The 27,972-nt window shown below is 41.6% G+C and overlaps 1 protein-coding gene across 1 annotated transcript in view; it reads right to left on the bottom strand.

Annotated features, from left to right (window-relative positions):
* TSNARE1 (t-SNARE domain containing 1) overlaps nucleotides 1–27,972 on the bottom strand; it is a 469,611-nt gene that overhangs the window by 219,538 nt on the left and 222,101 nt on the right. The window contains exon 8 of the mRNA XM_054167237.1: nucleotides 26,892–26,948. Coding sequence (XP_054023212.1) covers nucleotides 26,892–26,948 — 57 coding nt within the window. The remainder of the gene's footprint in view (nucleotides 1–26,891; nucleotides 26,949–27,972) is intronic.

The raw sequence follows: 27,972 nt of genomic DNA, 5'->3' as shown, positions 1-27,972 counted from the left end.
TACCTGAGCACCTTACTAAGGTGTCCCCATAAGTCTCTCCAAAAAAAGAACTGTAAAACTTGATGTAAATAATTAAGACTTACAGTCTGTCCAGCAGTTGAACAACACATTACAGGGACAGGATGGTGAAGGGCTGAAGGAGACTGTCACACACCTCTACCTTCATTTTGGTGTGAAGACAAATGAAGAGGAAATTAGAGGACATGAATCCATTCCTACATCATCTCCATGCACTCCAACTTCAACCAGGAGCTGTGTCTGGAGAGGATTTAATTTCTGACTGTGTTTGAAAACACAGGAAGAAGATACTGACATAGTATCTTAGGATGAATATGGCAGAGCTGTGGGGGAAGGTGAGTCTCTTAACTGGACTGAAAATCTAACTCTGGAGAACAGAGTGTAAAATGAGTTCTTTCTTGCTGACTACTTCACTCACATACATATTGTAAATGGTTGGAGCTGTTCTCATCACTTGACTGTAAGACACTTGCCTTTGATAGACACAGCACAGCTCAGAAGTTCATTGTTACCTCCAAGTTTATATAAGCACAGATAAAAGAATTCTCACTCATGTAAGCTAATTTTGCACTATATACTGCAGATTGTTCCAAGGAAATCTTCTGCAACCAGGAAAATAGAGTATTTTAGTGGTCTGATGACACAGGTAGTAAACCAAGGAAGATTGCTCTGTCTTCTCTAATCTCCAGAAGCCTTCTATACCTCTATATGGCTAGCTCAAGCAGAAATCAACACACCTCCCACACCTCCTGCAAACTATCACATCTCCTTGGGTAACATTTTGGCTCTGGCTTTCAAACAAAATGCAAATGCAGGGATGTTTATCTCTTGCTTTACAGGATGCATAGACATATAAACAGCCAGGCTACAGTTTATGAGGATATCCTATTCTCACCAGCATCCAGGCTCAGAGATTCACATTTTATTGTGTGTAGAATAATGAGGCCAGAGTGCCTGCATTAAAGATCAATAAAATACTTTACACAGAGGGTCACTGTGCAGAATACTGCTGTATTTACACTGCTTGCCTGGGTTTCACCCATTTTTAATAGCAGGGTGGCACTGCAAGCTGTTCTGGACAAAACTGGCACAGAGCAGCCAGTTTGGTCTCCCTATCTACAATGTACAGCTAGGTTAAGAAGACAGATAAATCGGATTAGATGATCTTCCTCAAACCATCCTTCCAAAACAACTAACCCTGCAGCCTCAATGAGATTTAGAGCTGTATCTCAGCAAGCTAAAGCCCAAAGCAATTACAGGTAGAATGGCCTCAGGCAGACACAGAACAAGCAGCCTGGGACTTCTAAATCTTTTAGAGGAGTGAAATAGTGATATTACAACTTTGCATTATCTTCCTCACAGAAGATCACAGAAGTGAATGGCAATCTGAGGTCTGTTATCTAACAGCAACCACCCTTGATCTTCCTTTGCATGGGCATATTTAAAAGTAAAAGTAACAAAGATGAATCCTGGACAGTCTTCTGCCCTGGATCAGGAATAGTGTGATCAGCAATAGGGAAAAGTGATTGTGCCCTGGACGCAGCACTGGTGAGGCTGCATCTCAAATACTGTGGTCAGTTCTGGGTCCGTCACTACAAGAAGGACATTGAGGTGATGGAGCCTGTCTAGAGAAGGGCAACAAAGCTGGTCAAAAGTCTAGAGAACAAGTCTTGTGAAAAGTGAATGAGGGAACTGGGATTGCTTAGCCTGGAGAAGAGGAGGGTGAGGGGAGACACCATTGCTCTCTACAACTCCCGGGAAGAAAGTTGTAGTGAAGTGGGTGTTGGTCTCTTCTTCCTAGTATAAGGCCTGAAGAAATGGCCTCAAATTATGCCAGGGAAGAGTTAGATTGGATATTATGAAAAAAAGAAAGAAAGCTGAAAGGGTGGTCAGGCAGTGACTGCCCAGGGAGGTGGTGGAGTCACCACCCTTGGAAGCGTACGAGAAATGTGTGGATATGGCACTTTGGGACGTGGTTTAATAGTCATGGTGGTGTTAAGTCAGTGGCTGGACTCAATGATCTTAGAGGTCTTTTCCAACTGAAACAATTCTATGATTCTATGACTCTTAGATGGGATATTTTTGACCCTTCCTGCATGCATCACTAACATGTGGAAATACAGAAATGTGTTCAGCATTTCTTTGAGTTATGTAAATTTGATTACTAGGTACCAATGTGGCATGAGAAAAACTAGTATGGGAAAATCAGCATAAAGGGCAGGGTTGAAGTGCATTTTTATTTAAATTAACTAGACTCTCTCATGTGTTTCTTTCTTCACTCTTGATCAAGTTGTTTACTTTTGAATGATGTGAACCTGAAATTGAGCAAGAAAATTGCCATTTCTACCAGCTTCCTGCTATGGAATCTGCAAGAAATTACTAAATTCAGGGGAGATGTAACAGCAGAAACTATTTTCCTAGTTTGCTTTTCAGCATTTATAAATTTAATCACTCAAACCTCTGCAGTCATGAAGACTAAGAAAATCCATTTAGCTTCCTGGAACTAGAAGAGACTTTGTAACAGAGTACCTAGTTCATACCTCCTACTGTTCTCTTCTTCTGTATTTTTCCTTCAAGACTTTATTACTTCACCAAATTCATTCTAAGCAATCCTGACCTCATCACCTAGGGCTGCACTAGCTCAGAGTCAATCTTTCTGTACTCAGGGTGAGAGAATTAAATGACACGTCTCTGGCAGACGAAGAGAAAGAAAATAAGCCGGAAGCCTGAGGTTGAGCTCTCTGATAGCCAACATGCTGTTTAGAAGCACAGCATATTTTCACCCCAAGGTGAAGACCAAATTTAAGAGGAATGCCCTTCCTACCAGGGTTAGATGATGGGGCTGACACTGATGTTTTGCTCATGGAGCTCATCAGTCTCCAGGACAAACTTCAGTTGATGGTGAGAGCTAAATTTTGTTCTGTATTTTGACCCTGCAGAATTCTCACAGATGCCCCATAAAGGAAGGAAATAGCAGTTTGTCCTGGTCCTACTTCCAGTCCTTCTTTTTTCCTCTTCACTTGGCAACTTTATCCCCTGTGGAAATAAACAGTCCCATGGCAATGTGAGTAAAAATGGCAACATGAAGAGAGGTAGAAATTTCCCTTCTCTGTAGCCCAACATCCTTTTCCAATTCATTTAATTGAGCGACATAAGTCTGACTACACATCTACACCCATCCTTCTCCAAGCCAACTGCCGGTGCTATCACTAGCTTCAGATGGCATCTCTACACATGCTAAGCAAGTGGATCAACATTCCTTTAAGACTGTCATGAAGGAGAGAATTTACTAGTGTTTTTACAGCATCATATTCCTAAAGCTGTTCCTAGCCCTTTCCTATCTGTCTCATATTCTCATAATTCCCCATCCGTGTACAGTTCTACTGCTGGCATGGTGTTTTGGCTGAGACTGCTGTCTGAGAACTGTGCTCTATGTTGTCCCTGCATCCTGATGCTAGGCAGAAAACTTCCTTACTTTCAGCTCCCTCACTGAATGTCTGAAGCACCCAGCATCTGTGTAAATGGTCTACCCTTGCAAGAGCTCACAGATACACCACGACTGTCTAGAAAGGGCAGTGTTATCTCATCATGCCAATGTATGTGTCACACAGCTGGTGAGCAGGTTGCTGATAGAAAGGCAAACAAGGAGAATGAGTCACTGGCTCACTTCTTAACATCCATCCAGCCAATAAAAAAGAAAAGTGAGAAGACTTTTTCCTGGGTTCACATGGAGGCAAGAGCCAAATTCAACTTGATTTCCTGAAGCACAGACAACCTCTAGAATGGGCTCAGTGCCACTCTGTAGTACAGAGCAGTGGAAAATTAGGAAGATGGGGAAATAAAAAGAATGTTGGGTTTTTTTTCTTTAAAAAAAATCAATAGTGGGGACCATCTTTGTGAGAGGGGATGAGAAAAGTAGTGGCTGAGCTTTGAACATCAGGATGGGACAACACCTGTTCACCCCACCACAACTTCTGGAACTATCCACAGAAGAGATACATCCTGAACAATGCCAACATTGTCCTGAGAAAACAGCAAGATGCTGTTCCTCTGCAGGAAAAGAACCTCTGCAGGAAAGTTTCTTTCCTCTAAAGTTAACAGGACTGAAACGGGCTGCCCAAAGAGGTTGTGCAGCCTCCTTCTCTGGAGACTTTCAAAGGCCACCTGAATGTGTTCCTGTGCAACCTGCTCTAGGTGAGTGGGCTTTAGCAGACTGTTGGGCTAAACAATCTCCAGAGGTCCCTTCCAACTCCTACCATTCTGTGATTCTGTGATTCACTTACAGGCTTTTCTGAGCAGCCTTTGATTACCCATCAGATTTCAACATAAGGCAGCAAGGTCTGTATTCTGTCACAAAGGATGCTCAGCCCTTTGGTCCAGCTTAAGGCAAATTTTTTGCAGAATTAACTCAGAGGAAAACAGAGGAGTTATCAAAGGCTAGTAGCCTGAAAATATGCAGTCAAAGCAATTTACTCAAAACAATCAGGCAAAAGAGTCAGAGCCAGGCAGAGTCCGCCTGAGTAATTAAATGTTGATTTCCATGTGGCATCTCCACCTCAGAAAACAACCTTTCCAAAGAACAAAATTTGGGTCAGTGGAGCCTAGAGAAGGATCTAGAGATGAGCTGAAATCACCAACTCTTTCTACAAAGACAAGGGGAGTGTTAAGAAAAAAAGGCCAATATATAGGACAGTTGACAGTGAGTCTAGAGCATACATGATCTGTCAGCAGCTTACATGTCCTCAAACCATTCTGTGACTCTGTGATCTAGTTGAAGATGGCCCTGCTTGGTGCAGGGTCGTTGTACTGGGTGACCTTTGAAAGTCCCTTCCAATCCAAAACATTTTACAATTCTATGATTTATCCCATCCAAAAAAAAGCCACTCTAAGCAAGTGTGAAGTCAGCAGCACACTGCATGACACAGTGTCAGCAGAGAAACCAAATAGATCAAAACCAGAAGCTGGAGAGTTCAACAAGAAAGTGTCTTTCACAAACCCTTTGCATGTGCACAGTAGAAGGGATAAGGGACAAAAGAGGTCCACACTTCCTCCATGCCCTGCAAACCTTGGTGGTTTGTGTTTTCTTTTTTTCCACAGACTTTTCTACAGTGAAAGCTATTGCTCCAAATCTGTCTGTAGGCAGCTGCTTCTTAGGCATTGCACTAATACTATACCCAACCCCTAACTGTTCTTATTCAGGACATTTTAAATTTTAATTAAAATGCAAACAAAGATAATAAACATGCTTAGAAGATACAAAATGACAGAGACACTAGCAGTGAAACAACAGACACTGACTGAATTGAAATGAAATATTGAGAATCTAATTTGGGACTATCTAGCAGCACTGCTACAGAACAGGCTGTCATGGATCACTGACATGATCTGTGGTCACCCTCTAGTGAACCCATTCACAATGGCTAAACAGCATCTAAAGAGCTTGACCTGGCTTCTCCTTTCAGCAGATCAGATATAAGCTTTCTCTCTCTCTCTCTCTCTGACCTACACTGAGAAGTTGTCACAAGCATCTCAAAAAAAAACCCAAGAGATACAGGAAAGCAAAGGCACCAGGAAGATGAAGGAAGGAAGTAATCATTAATAAAGACTAGATAATTATGCTGATCTACTTCCCAAAACAGGTAGCACTGAAGATATTGAAGGGTGTCTTTCTAGATTATTTAATGAAGGACCAATCCAAGCATGCAGATTTTGTGAAAGCCCCTTATCCCGCATCAGCGATGCATGCAAGTGACCTTAAAATCAGGCGGATGGATATTCTCCATCGGTTTAGCTAGAAATGGACTTGAGAGTAATCACCAACCCCATCCTCTTAAGAAAGCCATGAAGACAATCCCAGCACAGCTTGTGTGGGTTGTGTTTTCAGCCAGCTCAGCTGGATCTGCAAGAGTGCATTAGTCTGTGCTTATTATAGAGGTTCTGCTGATCCTTCTGGGTCAAGAAAATAGCCAAGGCCAGGAAAGCAGAGTCTTTATGGACTTTTCCTTAAACTAACAAAACAAAATGGAGCTTTAGCAAGACAAAGTAGCTTTTTTTCCAACTTACAATTTCTTAGGGTTCAAGTTCCTTGGCCTCTTTTAAGTGACATATCTGCTTGAGCTAACAAAGCAGAGTGATGAAAGTATATAACCTAACAAACAGAAATTCATAGAATCATATCATATCATAGAATGGTTTGGGTTGGAAGGGACCTTAAAGATCACCCTGTTTCAACCCCTGCCATGGGCAGGGATACCTTCCACTAGACCAGGTTGCTCAAAGCCCCATCCAAACTGGATGTGAACATTTCCAGGGAGGGCACATCCACAACTTGTCTGGGCTACTTGTTCCAGGGTCTCACCACATCACAGGGCATGAGTCTTGTGATAGTCCCTGTCTAAAGGAGTCTCATCTCTCTATCTCTAAATGACCATAAAAAAAACCCAACACACAACTATGCTCAAATGATGAAAATTGAATACTTGCCCTAGTTTCTTTTTAATGTGACAGAGAGGAGTGACGCCATGGATCAGAGGACACTGGAGATATTTAACAGTCAGCTTCATTTGGAGGATGTGAACTTCAATATCAAGAAAAATGAAGAGTGACCACTTCAGTTTCAAGTCAAATAAAGTCAAGATATTTAGTGCTGTAAAAAAAAAAACAACAAAACCAAAACCCAACAAAAGAATAAAATACCACACAGGAAAAGCAGTAAGAGAATCACATCCTTCTTCAAGAGTAGTGATATAGTTATCACAGATCTAAGCAAGGTCTCAGCAAAGAACAAAAACAAGAAACCACTAGATTAAGAGAAACAGGGAACTACTGGAAAGAGGCCACAAAGATGACGAGGGGACTAGAGCAACTCTCTTATGAGAAGAAGACCTGGGGATGTTTAATGTGGGGAAGAGCAGACTGAGATGGGGTCTTATCAATGCTGATGAATATATAAAGGTCAAGAGGATGGGGCCAGACTTCTTTCAGTAGTGCTTAGGGATATGACAAGGGACAATGGATACAGACAGGACCACAAAAGGTTTCACTTGAACTGAAGGGAAAAAATCTTTACTTTGGAGTGCCAGGCCACTGGAACAGGCTGATCAGAGAGATTGTGGAGTCTTCTCTGGAGACTTTCAAAACCTGCCTGGATGGGTTTTTGTGCAACCTGATCTAGATGAACCTGATTTAGCAGTGGGATTGGATCTCCAAAGGTCCCTTTCAACCCCTACCACAGATGGACTTTTGTTATCAAAATGCCTGCAGAGCAAAGTAACAGAAATGGGGAGCACAAACATTTCTAAAAGGAACAAAAAACTTGTTTCTGGATTAGTTTGCCTGTGGAGAACAGGAAGAATTTTGCAGTTTGCTCATTTATCCCATGCAAGGTCTTTCTAGGGCAAGATGACATGAATTTACCCTTCCAAACAGTGACAAGAAATAGGGAGTGCCAGCAAAGGAAAGTGATGCAGACCAGCTTTATTATCCTCATGTGCTCCATGCTGTCTCTGTGATATACGTTTAGGCTGATGCTACCATTTCTTCAGCTCAAGTGTTCAGTCCCATACTGCACGATTAGCACTCAGGCTAGATGAAGGCTTTCAGGAGGACTGAAAAGCTACCTAAAATGTTTGCAAAATAAAACATTCAGGGAAAGGATTAAGAAAAAAAAACCAAAACCCAAAACCAACACAGCAGGACAATGTCTTAATGGTGTCAGGGGTAGAAGAGGCCACAGATAAATATGCAGATAATTTCTATCACACATTTTTATTGGGCTATTATTATTATTTATTTTACTTCTGGTTTAACTGTGCTATTGACTTTCCAAACTGATGGGGCATTAACCAGCCAAACTATTGTTCTTTATTGGCTTTAGCACTTAACCTGCATGTTTCTTTCCAACCATTAGGCCATTCTGACTTCTATCATTTAGCTCGGTGAATAATTCACCTGGTCTTCATTTGTGTTTTCACCTTGAAAGTATTTATAGACTGTAATCATGTCTCTATTGACACTTTCTTTCAGACTACTTAATTTAGCTCCCTCATTTTCTCATCTGATGTTTATAGACTACATACCTCATGTTATTTTACTCGCTCTATTCACATTCTTTTTTTATTCTCTATATACCAATGCCCTTCCCGAGCCATAAATTCCAAGACTTCATTGCTTGTGCTATGAAAATGCATTTTCTGTTGGGAACTTTCACCCAAATACAGAAGAAATTTGTATTACCTGTTCAAGTCTGAAAACTGCTGTATAGGGCTTTGGTTGGTTGGTTGGATTGTTTTCCTCATGGTAATTTTGTCTAATTATTCCACCTAGTCTTGAAGGACTCAAATCTGGACATTTTCTATTCCTACAGTAATAAAGGAGAAATGAAATGATACTGGAAGTCTAGGACATACTGAATTAAAATCATACTTCACTCCCCAACACAGACCTCTGTCTTCAAACCCACACTGGAGTAAAATCCACTCAGTGGAAAGATGACACCTTTCTGGTGCTCCTTTGAAGGCTAGATTGCACCTCAAGTTTCATAACACCTTATGATGTAACTACTTACTACTCAAAAAATGCTGTCCTTTTACTTACTCTCTTTTCAAATCAGGCCTCAGCAATGAGCTTCTCCAGGTCATACAGCACACATGTACATAGGGCCACAAAAATGGTAAAACAGCTGGAACAACTCTCCTGTGATGACAAACTGAGAGAGTTGGGGCTCTTCATCCTAGAGAACAGAAGGCTCCAGGGAGTCCTTATTAGAGCCTTTAAATACCTAAAGGGGGCAATAAGAAAGTTATGGACAGACTTTTTTACCAGTCTTTTGTGACAGGAAAAGGTGTGATGATTTTAAACTAAGAGGGGAGACTTAGACTAGATATGTGATGGAATCCTCTCTTGAACATGTAAATCACCTCCTGAATGTGAGTACTACCTTAAGAACATGCTAAGTGTCTCAACAAAGATAAGATCATGGTGAACAACCTGCCTGATGTGTCAGCTCTACCCAACAAGATAGCACACCTGGAAGTCACATATGCACTGTAATGTGACTAAGGTGTGGGCCAGGTGGAGCTACCAGGAATGAACCAGGAACAGTATGAAATCTCTGAGCTATGCCAGCTTACTGGGGGAAATGTCACATGGGACATCTCAGGCTGGAGATAGCAGCCCAGGAACATCTCTCCCACAACTCCCACCAAGAAGGACCATGGGGTGGTAATTATCAATCCTGCTCTCTCTTTCTCCATTCTGTCTCTTTCTCTCTCCCTTTTCTTTTCCTTCTTTCTCTGTTTTGTTTCTAAGTAACAACTAGGCTCGTCTTGATATATGACCTCGTTTTTGTCTTACTTTCACTCTCAGGGATGTTCAGGAGAACCTGTCCTCACTTACAGATCGAGCCAATACGAGGAAGACAGTTTTTTACAATGAGGATGGAGAAACACTGGCATGGGTTGTCCAGAGAACAACCTGGTCTGGTCAAAAATGTTGCTGCTCAGTGCAGGGGGGTTGCAGTAGATGGCCTCTGAAGGACCCTTCCAACCCAAAATGTTCTATGATTCTATGCAGTGGTGCACAGTATGTTCTAGCATATAACATACTGCTCCTTGGTGTTCCTTTGCATGTATGTAGATGAGCTTTTTATAACACAACCTAAGACTTCACTTTGCACAAGAAGCAAAGCATTTGACACTCTCCCTGCTCTCTGTCCAGTCCCTGGCACTGTCCTCTCTCTCTGTTCAAGAAGGAAAAAGGGACCATAGCAAACAATAGGAGAGATATTTACAGGGAGTTTATTTCCTTCTGTGCCCTGTCTACTTAAAACAGGAAAGAGGGCCTTTCTAGCAGGTAATTCAACCCAATAAAGTCATATCCTTGCTTTGCTAGCTTTTTTTTTTTCTTTTTTGCCTTTTCTTGACTGACTTTCTAAGAAGCTATAAACAGCTGATAGGACTAAGTAGCTGTTAACAGAGTTGCCTAAAGTTAGATGCCAGTTTTTCCTATCATATATCAAGTGTCTCATTCAGAAAAAGAGGGACAAATTAGGTAGATGATAGTTCAGGCTGGGAGGCATAGATGTGTAAGTGGGATCCTTCCTAACATTAATTTAAGATCTTTCCATAGTAGATCTCTTCATTTGAATTCATCGGACAAATTCAACTGTCAGAAATCCACCTCACCAAGGTTCACATACCCATACTGGAAGCACTGACCTCCTAGCTCCCGATTAAGATTCCCATTATACTCAGTGGAGACATGGTCAATAAAGTCAATGGAGATAAGAATCCTATTCTCCAGATTAAAAAGATTGACAGCCATTTAACATCAGATCGTGCTGTAGACTATAAAGAGAGCCTTGAATGTCAGGCTCAGAAGTAGAGACCTACACTTTTCATGCCCAGCTGTAGCCACGGTAGACTTCCCTAGAAAACAATTCACCCTACTTAGCTCAGATGAGTAAACTAAGATGTGTCCATTTCTCTCACCTGATTGTAGAAGGAGTCTTGCTGCCTTCAGAGACAGAAATTTACACTGTGGAATAATTAACAGAGACTCCTTCCGCATGTGCGGTTTGATATCCCGCTATATTTACAAGGCAATGGATGAGGACAGTCCATGATGAAATACTGTCTTGCCTTATCTGGCACATTTAAGAGTAGAAGATGTATTTGCAATTATCTGGTCAGAGTAACCAAGAAGTGACAAAGACACCAGCATTTTTCTGCTGTGTGGTTTGTTTCTACATGCTTCACACAGAATGACCTTCTATCTCACTACACAGAAGGCTGAACCATATGAAATGCTGGATTTCTTTTGACAAGTTTTCTCCAGCTGGTGAGATCTGGAAGCAACCAGCATCTCCCTCACAGACCAGGTCCTTAATAGACTTAGTAATACCATGAGGATATGAAGTGATCTAAGCTATATATTCACATTGTATGAGATCACACTGCATCAAAATTTTGATAGATGCCTCTGCTATTTGCTCATCCTTAAGGAGCATTGACCTGAACATTAGCATGTCTAGTAAATTGTCCTAATGTGTGGTGAAAGGGGACTAATGGATACAGTAATTGATTGTTTGATGGATAGCTGGGGAGCCCTTTGATTATGAGTTTTTGCTACGGTCCAAGACATTTTCATTCTCCAGTTAACCTAGAGCTGATTGCTTGCATGAATTATCTCCTTCTCTGCCTGCAAATATCATTCTCTTAATAAATATTTCATTAGAAACAAACCAGTGTCGGGGAGAGAGGAGAAAGCAGATGCTCAATGCTGTGTCTTTTGAAGACATTATAGAGTCTAAAGAACAGACACAGTGATTATCCATGAAATGTGCTCAGGTCAGACAAGAGGTCTTTGCTTCTTCAGGATTTAGTGCTCAGAACAATGCAAGAAGCAGGGGAAAAGCCCGAAGGTCAATTTAAATCAATCAAGGGAGGCACAATGTGGACCATGAAGGATCTAGTGCAGTGGGGAAGCCCCTGTTAAAATTGGCTTTTTTACAGATATCACCTTCCTCTCTACCACGCTCCAGGATGAGCTTTCGTATTACAAGGAGGAACCCTGACCAAGAGACAAGAATACCAGCAAGAAAATGGAGTTACAATTCCTGGGATTAGTTGCTGAAGTTTAATTTCAATCCTAGTGAAGCTTATGGCTCATGGATATCAATGGGATCAATGATGCCCCCTTAAAAGTTATTTGACACCTCTGTTTAGCTTTATGATATTTGACTATTTATTCAGAACACCTGTACTGAAACTATTTCAGTACAGCTCATTAGTTTTTAGCATGACATATCATAGAATCATTTTGGTTGGAAAATACCTCTAAGATCATCAAGTCCAACCTAAAGGAGCGTGCAGACACCAGATAGAATCAGAATCAATGGAAACAGACTCTGTTCTGTCATGCAAACTCCCAACCCCGATTCAGTGGTGTTTCATATCCATTCAGCTTTTGAAGCACAAAGAGAACACTTTGGACTGTAAACAACAGGACAAGAGAAAAGGGCCTCAAGTTGCACCAGGGAAGGTTTAGATTGTATGTTAGAAGAAATGTCTTCAATATAAGGGTTGACAAGCCCTGAAACAGGTTGCCCATGGAAGAGGGCAAGTCACTCTCCCTGGAGGAATGAAAAAGCCATGAAGAAGGTTTAGTGGTGACTTGATCATGCTGGGTTAAGGGCGGGACTTGATGACCTCTTCCAACCAAAACAATTCTGTGATTCTATGACCTCCACAGGCTCCACTGAACAGAGCAACTTCATAAACTAGAGTCAAAAGTTGTTTGCTAAAACACAGAGAGAAGTCCTTACATAAACTAATTCCAATTCGCTTCAGTGCCACACACTTAATATGCTAAAAAGTGCTGCAGGTTTTAAATCCTCTTGTACTGAAAAGTTGTTGTGGAGTAAAATACATCATGTTCCCCATTACTCTCCACCCTGTGTATATCCCTGGGGCATTTAGAAACACTTATCTTGTTTTGCTAGCTGTTCCTCAAGCATATTTGTATTGTTATTTTCACAATAGGTATCATCATGTCAATAAGCACAATTTAAACATTAATAGTATGGCTATGGGCAGAAATGTATCATGTGCTATGCAAGGGGTTACACACATCACAGAAATGGCTTCAATGCTCCCATCTGCAGAGGGAAACGACTTGAGCAAAAGACAGAGGAGAAGAAAGAGAAATGAGAAGGGGGAGAGCTAATCAAAAAGACAGGAGGAAATAGCAATAATGAATGAAGATCATAGAAGCTGCTAGGAAAGGGGATGAGGAGGACAAAGAAGAAGGGAGGTTGTAGTGAGGTGAGTGTTGATCTCTTCTTCCAAATAACCTAGTGAGGTGATAAGACATGAGGAAATGGCCTCAAGTTGTGCCAGGGAGGTTTAGATTGGATACCAGCAAAAAAATGTTTATTGAAAGAGTGATGAAGCATTGGAAGTCACCATCCCTGTATGTGCCCAAAGGCTTGCAGACATGGCACCTGGGGACATGGTTTAGTGCTTGTGGTAGTGGGTTGACAGTTTGACTTGACAAACTGACAGTTGACAGTTTGACTTGATGATCTTTAAGGTCTTTTCCAACTGTGATTCTATGACTCTAAACCATGGAATTAAACTGAAAAGAAGCCAAAGGCAGATCCAGGATGCTTCCAAAATGCACAGACATCTCACTCAGGTAAGACAGGGTCTGAGATAGGACCACTTGCAGATCTTCCTCACGGGGAACAAAACTCTCAGTAGTGCTGACATATTTCACAAGCAAGGATGGTGAAAGGAAGCCATTAGAATCTTTACAAAAACAGTGTACCCATTAGGGAAGTCCATGCACTACTGTTGCTGCTGCAGCTTCTGGGAAGTAAAGTCCAGAGTGGCTGAGCAGTAAATCCCATTTACAGGCAGAAATCTTTGTCTTCTTCTGGAGAAGACAATAATTTCTGAAGATAAACCAACATCTTTCCCACCAATGGAAACTTTCTTGCCATAGGGGACTTCTAGTAATAGAGATTTAAAAATGAGTAAAAGAAAAGCATTGGCAAAACCTCTCTTTACAGGTAAATACTAAATTCTCTGCTGATCTGAGATTAGACTGAGTGAGGGAATTGGTTGGCATAGTTAATGCTGAACATATATTTTCCATACCAAATTGTGGAAGCTGGATGAGTCCATAACATCACTGCATATTTTATTATAATCATTAGGCTGCACACTGACTTTCCCCATGGAAAGTGCTCCATGAACCACTGACATTGCCTGCTGAGAGAGGTGACACTTCCCATCAGTGAAGGAACATTGATCTGTCTCAGCATTTTAAAGTCCCTGAGGAGTTTACATTGCCTTTCTGCTGGAGTCTTTCTATTTGCTTCCACCACCTATGCTTTTCCCCCTGCTGCTGCTTAGCTCAAACACAGCTGTGCTAATATGCCAGAGCCACGGAGCCAATCCATACCATTTTCAGGTTTCATTTTTCAGACAGAAGGGGATGAGACCAGTGTGATAATGACTGAAAGACAAGCCCTTAAGATAGCTCTTGAGCCAGTCTCCCAATGATGTTGATTCATGCTTTAATTTTGTAGGAATCATTTGGCTGAGGTTACACAAGACTTTGATTATTGGGTAATACTCAAGGTTTCAGGAACTTTTCCAAGAGAAATCATGTTAGTTCAGCTGTCCTGGTAAGTGTCATCATTGATAACTCCTTTGTGCTAACCAACAAGCTGGTGAAGGGTCTAGAGAACAAGTCTCATAAGAAGCAGCTGAGGCAACTGGAATTGTTTAGTCTGGAGAAAAGGTGGCAGAGACAGACCTCATTTCTCTCTACAACTACCTGAAAGGAAGTTGGCATGAGGTAGGGGTTGGTCTGTTCTCTCTAGCATCAAGTGATAGGATGAGAGGAAACGGCCTGAAATTGTGCCAGGGGAGGTTTAGATTCCATATTAGGAAAAGGTTATTTAGTGAAAGGATGGTAAGGCATTGGAATAGGCTACCCAGGGAGGGGGTAGAGTACCTGTCCCTGAAGGTATTCAAGAAATGTGTGGACATGACACTTTGGGAAAGGGTGTAAAAACCACAGTGATCTTAGGTTGATGGTTGGACTCAACCTCAGAGGTCTTTTCCAACCAAAAGAATTCTATGATCCTATGATTCTATGATTCTATGATTGAGTGATTGTATGAGTCTGTGTCTACTGAATCGTAGAGATGATGGTAGTATTTGCTTCCAGTCTCACCCTCTGAGGCAGTGGCAGTGCCCAGTCTGGCTTTCCTCAGAAGAAAACATAAAACACCTACTTTTGCAAAAAGAAATTTGAGCCCTTCCACCTCACCTTATTCTAGATATTTCTGCAGGTTTCGTGAGTAATGTACCTACAAAAAGAGATCTCATAAAATGTACAGCTTGTGCAGGAACATAAATTTTGACTGAACAAGTGATGAATAAAATGCAGAACATCATTCTGAGATTTTTGGGCAAGGCATGTATAATCATTCAGTGGTGTTTGCGCAACATGTCAGGCTCTGTCAGGAAGAAGGGTTATAAATAAATGTGAGGTATATACTTCAATAATGCTATTTCATACACATGCAATAATGAACTTTAATTATTTCTTTGGGTTTCTTTCTTCTTTCAATGGAGCAGATGAGTCAAGCCCAGATGTGGAAAGAGACCGATACTGGCATCACAGCATTTTCTTTAGAGGTGATTGAAAGAGCTCTACAGATCAGCTGCCAAATCCTTTCTTCTCCTATGGGGTTTCCTTCATGCATCTCACATAGAATTTCATTCCCCCACATTTGGCATAAATGAATCATAGAGCAAGGAATTTTCCTGACAGGAAAGATTTTGCAGACAAGCAGTCTTCTCACATCACTTGTCCTGAAATGAAGCCAAAGTCATCTTTATCCTACTCAGTGGAGTAGCCTGCCCAGATGAACCAGTTGCCATGCTAAGTAAAGAAGTCCATGCGTGATTTTACACATAGAAACTATGGAAGCTCATTTAGTGCTTATCACAAAATATTTGTGCCAGGAAACAAGGAGATTGATTTGTTTATTGCAGTAATGTTGAGAATTAACAGAAGAAATCAAAAGGAAAGCTCAGAGATGTTAAGTGTAATGCTATTTGATAAATATGAAATACCTCACTCATTCTTTGGCTCTTCAGGAGAAACTCAGGGAAATTAACAGAGCAATGAGGCACATCACTCCTTTTCCAAAATACCTTCCTGTCACCATCTAGAATGACTACATGGCTTTGGTGAAGAAGTCATATGAGTTTAACCTCAATGAAATACTTAAATTCTCCCCTCCACCTTTCCTGTTCTGTAAGCCAGGCCAATGACAACATAACCCTACTGAAGGCAAGAGGATATGTTCCTCAAATCCCCTCACCATGAAGATGTCATGGCCCAGTTTTCTCTACTCATTCATAGGCAGAAGCTTTCAAACTCGCTGAAGCCCTTCCCCAAAAGTATCTGACTTAACTTGTCAGGTCTACTAAAAAGCAGCACACTTCTTGCATGTCAAACATCCTTGCATATGACAGATACTCAGCCTATTCCTCTTTGTACATACCTCCAGACCCATCAATTTCCATTTCCTTCTCAGCATCATGAAAATGAAACCAAACAAAAAGCCAAAACCAAACCAAATAACAAAGCAGGTATCTCATGACACGGGTTACTGCAGGACCAAACACTTTGACAACAACATAGTGACAAAGGCAAATCTGATGAGCTTCTGTATGACTTGCTGCACAGCCCACAATCCCCATCCTACCTCTGCCTTTTCTGTACAATTAGTATGTTTGTTGTTTTTGTTTTGTGTTTTTGTTTTTTTTTCACCCAGTAGAGTTGAAATATCTTCATTTGCAAAATGTTTGAGATCTGCAGGGACATCTGAAATTCAACACATTTCTATTTCATACCAAATCTGACATTCAATCACTTGTTTGTAAGCAAGGAAATAAAAAAAAAAGCACTTCTAAAATAAACAAACAAACAAAAAAACCCCACGACAAAACCCCCAAACAAGCAAGCAAAAATCCCAGCCCACAAACCTCAATACCACACTTTAACAATATCCTTTTTCCCCTCCCTTGACAATTTATACTCTGTAATGTTTTCCAGCCTCTTGCAGCTGAGAAAGGAAAGAAACACCACAGGCGAGCTTTGATTCAAGAGGGCAGGAGAGCAGTGGGATTCAAGAGGGCAGAAGGGGAGAGTCAAGAAGACAAAAGGCTGATTAAAGCAATAAGGGATTTTGTGTGAACTCAAGTTTCTACATGGTCACAATACCTAGAGGCTCGGAAGCAACAAACGATGCTAGAAATTTTCATCATGTTGGATCTCATAAGCTCTAAACAAGCAGGGTTGGTGTAGGACATGAAACACAAATGACATCCCACATGCAAAGGATGTAGTTATGTAAAATGTGAGGCATGAAGGAAAAAATATAAAATCAAAATAAAATAACAATAATAAAAAGGCTACATCTCAAACTCAGCATTTTGAAACACTGTTTGGCGCTCGGAGCAACAGCTCTAGTTGAAGATGTCTCTGCTGACTGCAGGGTGTTGGACTAGATGACCTTGAAAGGTTCCTTCCATCCCAAACTGTTCTATGATTCTATGCCCAAATGATGTAAATTGAGGAGAGGGAGAATCTACACAGCCCTGTGGAGTCAATCACAGACCAACAGACTAACTGGGAAAGAGGACAAAAACTGCCAAACTCCCCAGTGCTTCCCAGTAAATGAGACCTAAACCTAAAACTTCTCCATAGGAACCTGAAAAATTAGACATGTATGCACACAATGCATTAATATTAGACTTACTTCAACTCTGTTTCATATGTATGTTCTACCCAGTACAGACAACATGTAGCAGGTGGTTACTTACAGCATTTTCCCACTGTCTAGTGCAGGGACTCTGCCTTCAACAGAAGCATAAAACACCCTGTTCCACTCCAAGTCTGTTTAGATTTTATCCTCATCTCACTGTTATTAACACTGACAGTTCATCAAGCCTTCTCCATCACTGTTCTCATCTGAATGCTATAAAACAAGGCTTCTGTATCCGTCTGAGTCCTATGCCAGCAGATGGCACTCCATAGTGTGCAGCATCCACAGCTTCCTTCACCCCATCCCCAGCAACTGCTGGAAAATGCTTTTTTGTTTGTTTGCTTTCCTTTTTTCATTTGTTTGTTTGTGGGCTTTTGTTTGCTGTTTGGTTTGGGTTTTTTTTAGGGTTTGTTTATTTTTTCTTCTGTGTTCAGCTCTTCAGTGGTGCTTTTAATCATGCTGGAATATAAGGGTCAATGAAGTAGCTCACACAATAGGGCCATCAAACTTCCCAGTCCTCAGCTTCCAGAAGAGGTCACTATGTTCTGCTGTTCACAAAAGACACATTCCTAGTCCCTTCCCTTAAATCACCAAACCAATTACAAACTGCTAGGCACAGAAAGGGAGAAACACCTTCCTCACTCATCAGAGATCAGCTGTGTTGCAAGCAGATGCTTTGATTATTCATTTCTGTTTGCTGGGTTGTTTTTTTTTTAGAGCAATCATCTGTGTTTCTCAGCGTGCCACTACTAATCTCTACATGAAAATGTACCCCCATAAGGAAAGGGGAAGGGAAAAGAAAAAGGAAAAGATGAGGGGGAAAGAAGAGGGGGAAAGAAAAGTGGGAAAGAAAAAGGGAAAAGGCAAACAAAAAAAGGAAAGAAGGACAAATGGGAGAGAAGAAGGAGAAAGGGGAAAGAAAAGGAAAGGAGGAAGGGAAAGAAGAGGAAAGGGAAACTTTCAAAGCAAGAAACACTGCAGATCAAGAGATTTGATTGCACCAAGTGTAATACTGAGTTACAGTTCTAGGAACCAATTCAATACTTTTACTTCATTCAGGAGCTTACAGGCTGAGTGAGGGTAGAAAATAAAATAGTTTCAGCTTTTCATTTTATCCAAGAGAGGTATGCAAACCATAACTCATAACAGATCCAGGGCTTCCGCAAATGGGAAGTAGGATGTTCAGCTTTGCCCCATAGAAAACTGGGTTCATGGAATGAATCCTTTTATTTTTGTTCTATTTCCAGCTAGTTTTTCCATGCAGCCTCTATGGGTTTCTCCATGGCTTGCTCTCTGTATCAAGAACCTGGGGAAACTCTTGTCTGTGGTGTGAGTTTTGATGTGCAAAGTTGCACACACAGGGGCAGAAGGTCAGCTTGCCTTCACTCAGTACCACTGTTTGTTTTCATAAGGCTTTGATCCATCACATGTAACTAAACACACTTTCAAGAAGTGTAATAACTTTAACTTTTCATTCAGCATGGGAAATACTGCATGTGTGTAAGATATATCCCATCCCAAACCTGCAAACTGTCAAGGTCAGGCTTTGTGGAGCTCTGGGCAACCTGATCTAGTTGAAGATGTCCCTGCTCATTGCAAGGGAGTTGGACTTCATGTCCTTTTAAGGTCCCTTCCAACCCAAACCATTCTATGATATTGGAATGTACCATATGAGAGAAAGAGGCACAAGGGAAACCCTGTCTTTCTCTAGGATTCTCAGCTCCTTTCCAGCATCTGGAGTACAAAGGTTGAGCACAGAGAGACAAGAGATGTGACTTAGCTAATTGGGGAAGCAGCAGAAAAGTTGTTTTGCACTACACCCATTTGATGAAAGACTCACTGGCCTGACCAGCTGCCTAGTGCTCATTCCAGTGTACCACACAGTAACATAGCTTTAATTAAAATGGGATTAATGAAGGGGACACTGCAAAGTGCTGCTGTGTTTTTCTGTAGGGAAAACAGTAAGATGCATTCTTGTCATCTTGCTACTGAAATGCCAAATTGCCCATTTGAACACCCACAGAAGGACAATATCCATGATAGCTTGGCTGGATCACTTCCCCCAGGATTCATACACAGATTCCTGGCATGAAAAAGTACCTGGGCAACACTAGGAAGGTACCAGCTGGGCAACGTAGATTTCTTCCTAACAGTAGCAGTGATGCACAACACTCATGGCTCAATCTTTTCATTCACAGAAATCACAGAACATCTCAAGCTGGAGGTGACCTATAAGAAATACCAAGTCCAATTCCCATGTCATTTCCATCTGTGAAAACACAGAATCGTTGAATGGTTTGGACTGGAAAGGACTTTAAAAGTCATCTATCTCCAAGCCCCCTGCAATGGACAGACACAACTTCCACTGGATCAGGCTGCTCAAAACACTTCCAGGGTTCCTGGGAATTTTCAGCAGGGTTTGCCCATGGCATAGGTCATGAAACATCATCCCATTTCAGATTTGGGACAGCTGGACAAAGGTGAAAAGTCTCGTAAGAGAATGATTTGCTACACAGGTGCATTCTCAAATTGAGAAGTTTGTGAGAGTTATAAGGGAGAACCACTGTCTGTGTTTAGGTGAACACATTCATTTTATTTAGCCCACAAACTATTTCTATCAGCTCAGAAATAACCATTTGAAACACCACCTGCAGCACATACCTTACCTTATCTTACAGATCCTGGAGTACTTTGTAAAGAAGATACATGTGAATTACCTCTTTGATATGTGTCCAGATTTGCCATTTAGCTCCAAAGGTACTGAGCATCCTGAGTTATCATTAGAAGTGAAGGTGAAACCCCACAACAAAGTGAAAGTTAATTCAGCAAAATAACACAACCTTGCATTTCAGAATCCAGAATCCAAATTACAAACCTGATCTTCCATTTCCTTGTGTTTGCAGTAAATCAGGAATAATTGTCATGGATGCAAACAGTCTGAGACAGCAAATCTGTTTTATTATGCCAGGTCGATGTGGGGGCTGGCATGTGGAGTAGCTGAAACAACACGTGGCATTTCATAATTATATACACGATGGGGAGGTGACAGCACTGCCCTCTACACAGGATTGAAAGGGGTTAAATATCTTTGAATTACATGGTGGATCACAGTATCACAGTATCACCAAGGTTGGAAAGATCAAAGATCATCAAGTCCAACCTGTCACCACAGACCTCATGACTAGACCATGGCACCAAGTGCCACGTCCAGTCCCCTCTTGAACACCTCCAGGGATGGTGACTCCACCACCTCCCTGGGCAGCACATTCCAATGACGAATGACTCGCTCAGTGAAGAACTTTCTCCTTACCTCCTGCCTAAACCTCCCCTGGTACAGCTTGAGACTGTGTCCTCTTGTTCTGGTACTGGTTGCTTGAGAGAAGAGACCAACTTCCTCCTGGCTACAACCACCCTTCAGGTAGTTGTAGGCAGCAATGAGGTCTCCCCTGAGCCTCCTCTTCTGTAAGCTAAACAAGCCCAGCTCCCTCAGCCTCTCCTCATAGTGCTTGTGCTTGTCAAGACTCTGGAAATAAATCTCACGAAGCCCTAGAAAGGTGACTGAATATTACTTTAATCTTGACTCTAGTGAAGCAAGGGTTAACCTGTTTCCACATACTTTTTTTTTTCTTCCCCATGGTAAAATTCCATTGTTATTCACATTTAACCATGTGATAAATGCAGCCATCAAAGCAGGTTCGGAAGAATACAATTTCTCCCCTTTCAGTAATTCGTCTCCACAGAGGGGTTTAAATGTATTAAATAACACTGCCTTCACTTTGGAGCAAGGTGACACACTCACTAAGGTTTCATATTGATTTCTTCAGTTGCTGTGTGATCTTTGACAGGGCAAAAAGTCAATTTAGACTCTTGCCATGTGACTTCTGCAAGGCATGGTTGAAGGGGAGGAGGTGGATGGGGCCATACAAGCATCACTGTCACACCAGCAAAAACCACTCCCACTCTCTGTGGGCAAACCAACTCTATCATCAGGCTTCTGCAAAGGATGGAAAATAGGAACATATGGGTGAGAGAAGCCCATAAAGTGAGCAAAATCCAAGCTTTCATACTGATGTAGATCCTACTGCCCTCACAGCCACTTGTGTCCTGCAGATCCAGTCTACAGAATCACAGAATCACCAAGGTTGGAAGAGACCTCAAAGATCATTAAGTCCAACCTGTCACCACAGACCTCGTGACTAAACCATGGCACCAAGTGTCACATCCAGTCCCCTCTTGAACACCTTCAGGGATGGTGACTCCACCACCTCCCTGGGCAGGCCATTCCAATGGCTAACAACTCTCTGTGAAGAACTTTCCCCTCACCTTGAGCCTAAACTTCCCCTGGTGCATCTTGAGATTGTGTCCTCTTGTTCTGGTGCTGGTTGCCTGGGAGAAGAGACCAACCCCCTCCTGGCTACAACCACCCTTCAGGTAGTTATATTTCATCATCTCATGGATCTTGGCCTGTGTTTGTTCTCCTCTTACACTGGTGTCAGCACAGTGACAATGCTGCCAAAGGTGACCTTTACTGCTCAGAAAAGCTACATACAAAGACAAAGATCTCCAACCATGGTGAGTCTCAATTCAGCTGGCCACACCTGACAATATATTGAGATTTGTATTTGATGGAATCATTGAATGGTTTGGGTGGGAAGGGACCTTTAATAGTCATCTAGTCGAACCCCTCTGCACTGAGCAGGGACATCTGCAACTAGATCAGGTTGCTTAGCATTCCATCCAACTTGACCTGGAATGTTTCCAGGGATGGGGCATCTCCCACCACTCTGGGCAACCTGGGCCAGCATTTCACTACCCAGATTGCAAGAAATTTCTTCCTTCTCTTTAGTTTAAATCTCCCCTCTTTTAGATTAAAAGCATCATCCCTTGTCTTGTAACAAGAGGACCAGCTAAAAAGTCTGTCCTCAGCTTTCTTATATGCCCCCTTTTAGTACTGAAAGGCCATAGTATGGTCTTCCTGGAGCTTCTCCAAGCTGAACAACCCCAGCTCTCTCAGCCTTTCTTCATAGAAAAGGCGTTCCATCCCTCTCATCATTTTTGTGGACTCCAGTAGACCTGTGGTCTCCAGGGGAACATATTCATGATGTTTTTGTGCTGAGGACTCCTTAGCTTGACACAGTGCTCCAAGTGGAGATCTCACCAGAGTGGACTAGAAGGGAAAAATCACCTCCCTTAACCTGCTACTATGAATTTATATTTGTGTGTTAATATTAAATTTAGATTCAGATTTGCAATTAGATTTAGATTTATAATTAGACTTCGCATTAGATTTATAGAGAGGTAGGTACCTATAGGTATACAGATACATCTATAAATGAACAAGTCCACATCAGCAGTGCTGTACAGGACCATGCAGCCATGTGCTGCCCACAGTCACTGTAGAAAAAAGCAGCACTCATGAGGAAACAGGAGCTAGCACTCCTCAAAACCACAGCCAGATCTGATGCAACAGGTGAGAAAGGCTTTTCACATCTTTACAGAGACCCCCTCCATTAATGACCCTGTTTTGGTATGAATATTTATAATATCCTTTAAATAAAAGCTGGGAGGAGAAAGGAGCACTGCAACTACCCAGGCAGCTATCACAAGCAAAGGTCTAAAATATTTGCAGAGTTGTTGCTGGCTGTAGAAGAATAATAATGTGGGTACCGGTTGAGTTATGTCATCTGTCCAAGCCTCTGGGCACCATATGGATTTGCTCTCCATGAAAACACTCTCTCCTATTAACAAGGCATGTTCACACCCACATTTCATCCCATGACCTCAAACGCCTCCAAGCAGCCCCAACATCACCACTTCCCACACACAGCAGGGTCCTCACCAGCATGGGGTGAAGGCAAGTGGTCCTAGGATTTGGGAGCATCAAAGCGATGCTTGTTGAGCTGGGCGGTGAGGCTGGCTCATTCCAGACAAAACAACCCTTTGGATTGTGAGACAGCTCCGGCAGTGACTCAGAACTGGGGTAGAGGAGAGCAGCATCAGCACGGCGTGTGAAGCCAGCAAGCTGCTGTGGAGGAGGATTCGTACAAAAGAAACCCTTCCCCTGCCTTCATCCTCTGCCCACATAAAAACCTCTGTCCTTTCTCATTCAAACAAAAGAAAGAAAGAAGGGAAAAAACAACAACACCCACAAAGAAAGAAAGAAATAAACAAAAAAGCCTAGCCAGCCAGAAAACCCAGCTAACGACTACAAAATCCTTCGCTCCGGTGCTGATAGAGGCAAGCTGCAGTTTCTACCTACACCAGCAGACACAGGAAGCCAAAGCAAGCTTATCCCATGGCAGGTGTTTGATAGGGGATTGCTAAGGAAAATCCATGATGTTGAAGTTGTTTGGGCAATTTAGGAAATGGAAAAACTCCCTCTAAACCTGGTTTTACCAATTTGATCTTTATATAGATTTGCTCTTTTCTTGTTTTTCTCCTTTTGTAGAATTTGTTACTGGAAGCTGATATCTCTAGTCTCTGAAATTACCTCCTTTAAAGATACAGAAGGATTTAGGGGTTTTCTTACATGTTTTTGCATGCATCTCTAAAGCACGGAGTATTCCTACTGCCTCATAAAACTAGTGTGCAACCACAAGCAGAAAGAGGAATATGGACATTTTCCCAAGGGTTGTGGTGAGGGTTTTATTGCCCTTAAGGATGAAGGATCCACAGAATCACAGGGCAATCAGGGTTGGAAGGGACCTCTGGAGATCACATAATCCACCCCCACTGCTAAGGCAGGATCACTGAGAGAAGGCTGCCCAGGATCGTGTCCAGGAGGGTTTTGAAAGTCAGTGAAGCACTGTGGTTCTAAGACCATGGGCTTTTTTTTGTGCAAGGCTGTGGGCATACTGAGTAGGAAAGATCTTCCCCTTCCAGACCCACCAGAAGCAGAGCAAGGGCAGTACTTTGGGCCATTCAGAATAAATTCCCCCCTCTCTTGGGAATGCAGGGAACAAAGAAAGAAAATCAAGTATGAATGTATTTCCATTCACTTCTTAAATCCTTGTATTAGAATCTATTTCCCTAGCCCTGAACAGGGAGAAAAAAGAATAAAAGGACTTTTTTCTTAGGAAAATTGCCTTAATTACCACCTTAAAAATTCCACAAAACAAACAAAAGCCTTACTTAAATAAAGTCAAGAAAAAAATAGCAGTGTGATTTAAATGCTCCATATTGACAGCCCTGGGAACAGAGGAGTGTGTTGATTAGAATATAGCTTTTAATGGATGCATAGTTATTTAAAACAAAGCTGACATTACCGGCATAACACTTTTTACAGAAGTAGCTGCATACCAAATGACCTTGAAAAGGCACAGCAATTGCTACCACACACCTCAGATATATTGTCACCAAAGCTAAAGGCTTGATTTCCTAAGATACATCAGCCTGGCTGGAACATCAGGAACTGGGATGAGTTCTAAGATAAGATGTTAAGAATCAGCAAGATAAATGTGCAAATAAAAAGCACCATTGGTTGGGGTAAGAGCTGTATTTTGATTATGAGAAACTCAATTCTGCATTTCAGAGAAACACAAACCTTCTCCCAAATGTGGAAGCCTGTTTCAAAGTAAGCTTTGGAATTCCAGCATGAGGTGCATCTACTGCATTAAAAAAACCCTCATGCTTAATTAGCCTACAAACAGCCTGTTGGTGTTTGCTTAGAGATCCTCAGGGTGGCACAATCTAATAGCTGTGCTTATGCAGTATCTACCATGATAAGGACCCTGCGAAAAATACAAGCCCAAATAACTGGAGTCATTACTTGTACACATACATAGATGAGGTTTAAGCAGATATTACTGCCAAAAAATTATTCTTCCATAAAGACAAGGATTGGATCCTGCTACCCCAAAATAAGAATTTTACTCTAATCGTATAAAAAGAACAACTTCACAAACACAGGAAGAAAGAGAGAAATGATGCTTCCTGTGAGAAGGAAGTCCATTTAAAGCACGAATAAATTGATGCAGTCAGGAGAAAAATGCTTGCATATGCAAACAGAGGTTTATTACCAAGTTCTGTGCTCCTAAGAAACATAATTTACTGACCTTTGAGAGATGGGTCAAGTAGGCTTACAGAATAAGCAACAAAGGCATCTCTTTTGGCAACTGCCATGTTCCAGAGCAGTAATTATCCTTCCCTCTCCCTGTGAGCAGCAGGAAATGAAGAGGGGTGCCATTACACTATGACAATTACTGTAATTTTAATTTCTAAAAATTGCCAGGAAAGTTTCCTCTTAAAAAAACCCAAAGTGTCTGCTCAGATTTTCGGTGTGGTTTGAGCTGAAAACTCATTTGTCAGCTAAAAAAGACATGTGCTTCCCCTTCTCCCACTCCCTGTGGGGAACCACCCACAAAGTCTACATGGTGAGAAAGCCCACTGTCCTCCTCATCAGTTGAGAAGATAGATGGCTAAGTGCGGTCAGTGAGGAGCTAGGAAGGATGGAAGCGGTCCAAAGACATGCTGCAGATCTCATAAGGATGCAGAAACCAGACTGTCCCTGCTAGGCACTGCCAGGGCTGGATCCTGAGGATCCCTCAGCTTGTCAGCCTAGTCTGCTCTTGGGTTTAATATCACTTGAACTTGTTCAATCATGGGCACAATAACATATTTCTCATTCTATGGGAAGCAGATGATGTTAGAAGCATCATAATTAAAAAGCATTAAAAAAGAAGAATTCTTTTCATCTCCTAAGCTCAGAGGGATTGTTGGCTAGTTTGCACATTTTCTGCAGGCTATCATTTATATTTGTAATATTCTGGATAATCTATTCTGTGCTGTTTGAACATTACTATATTTTATTATACCCAACTGTTGCACTGTGAGATGGACTTAGCCCAAGACAACAGGTTTGTTCTAACTCTCTAACCTTTCCTACCGCTGGCCTCACTTTCTCAGGCTCCACAGCCTGTCTCAGGCATCACAGCTGAGGGACATCTGAAATCCTCCCTCTCCTACAGTGGATTCCCTGGAAGGAGGAACAGCTGCCTCGCACCAAAGTGTGTGCAGGAGGAGAAGGTTGGATTGGAGGTATGTCTATCCCACATACAAGCACAAACCAGAAGTGCCTGTATCCTGAAACACATTACCATCTCTGCTGCATGCTCTAACAGTGGTTCTCAGAAATGGAAAGATGCTTTCCAGAATCCTCTTGTGCACTCCCTTAATGACTCTTGCAATGTGATTTCACTTAGACTATGAGCCCAGCTCCCAAGGAGGGGGATACAGGATGCTCTTTGATATATCTGAGAATAGACAAAATTCCCATCCATGATGGAAAAGTAGCCCCATGAGGGAGAGAATGATAACCAGGTCATGTATATGTCTTATTTCCTTATTTCCCGCATCTTCCACCTCCAAAGATGTAATATATCTTTATTTGAACACCACCTTGCTGGCTTCAGTGTAGATAGTGGGGAAGCACCATACTCTTCAGCATCTTCAGTGGGGTCAGAAAACATTCTTTGGGTAGCAACACCACTTACTGTCAAACAGAAACATGTGAACTTACCTGTTTGGTACTTCTCTGCCCAGTAGGAAGCAAAGCTTTGGATTTCTCTGCTATTTTCTGTGGAAATGGGAAAATAAGAAAAGACAAAATGGCTCAGAAAATAGTCCAAACACTTAGGGAAGGAATCAAATGAATTTATTACTTTTGGAAGAAAGGGACATAGAGGAAAGCTCCTATTATTAAGAAAAAGAAAGGGAGTATAACCACATTGAAAAGTTGGGTCTTGCAGGATTTAAAAGTCTTCCAAGCTTCCAGAGTGACAAGGTTATCAAAAATGAAACATGCATTTAAGAACTGACAGCTAGGACGTTGATAAGTAGCAATTTAGCACTCAGATTGGTTTCCTGACGTAACTGGGCATTCACAAACTGCAACAGCTAATTTTGGCACTTCAGAAATGATGAGAGTTTTCACATTAACCACCCCAAAAAACCTACATACACAGTCCATGAATTTTCATTTGAACCCCTTTTTACCTTCACCTAAATCCTTCCAGCTTCTCATTTAAGGGTTAAAGCTATTGCATTTCAAGACCACATGGTTATGTTTTTGAATAGGACAGAGAAATATTTCAAAATATGAGACAGTGGTAGAGCTAATGCAATGCTATTACATAATGCACACGCTGTTGAAGGGCAATTTTATGTGTTTTTATGTCTTTATATATTTATTTCTTTTTAAAACACCAGCAGCAAGTGTTGCAAAATCAATCATCAGAGAGTATTTCTAATGGAAAAAACATTATTAAGTGCATGTTGCTAGCCAAAGTTCATTACACCTATATAATTACAACATACATTCTTCCCTTGTGCTGCAGGCACGGGTCAAAGTCACTAAAATAGTGAGTAGAAAGCAACCAGATTTTGTGCAGGCTGTATTTAGATTAATCCAGAGATTAATCCAGGTGCAAACTTGTTACTGCAAGGGAGAGAAGCAGTTTGAGGATGGTAAGCTTAAGTCATTACTACAGTGTTTAAAAGCAAAGCAAATCTGCTTATCAGTGGAGTCTCCCCAGGGTAAAGTGGGAAAGCAAGAAGCAAATGAAGGAGCTGGAGTTCAGCTTTTGTTTGTTTTATTAAAC

This window comes from Dryobates pubescens, chromosome 14 (assembly GCF_014839835.1).
Source record: "Dryobates pubescens isolate bDryPub1 chromosome 14, bDryPub1.pri, whole genome shotgun sequence".
NCBI classification, from domain to species: Eukaryota; Metazoa; Chordata; class Aves; order Piciformes; family Picidae; genus Dryobates; species Dryobates pubescens.
This window is presented reverse-complemented; position numbering and strand designations above follow the sequence as displayed.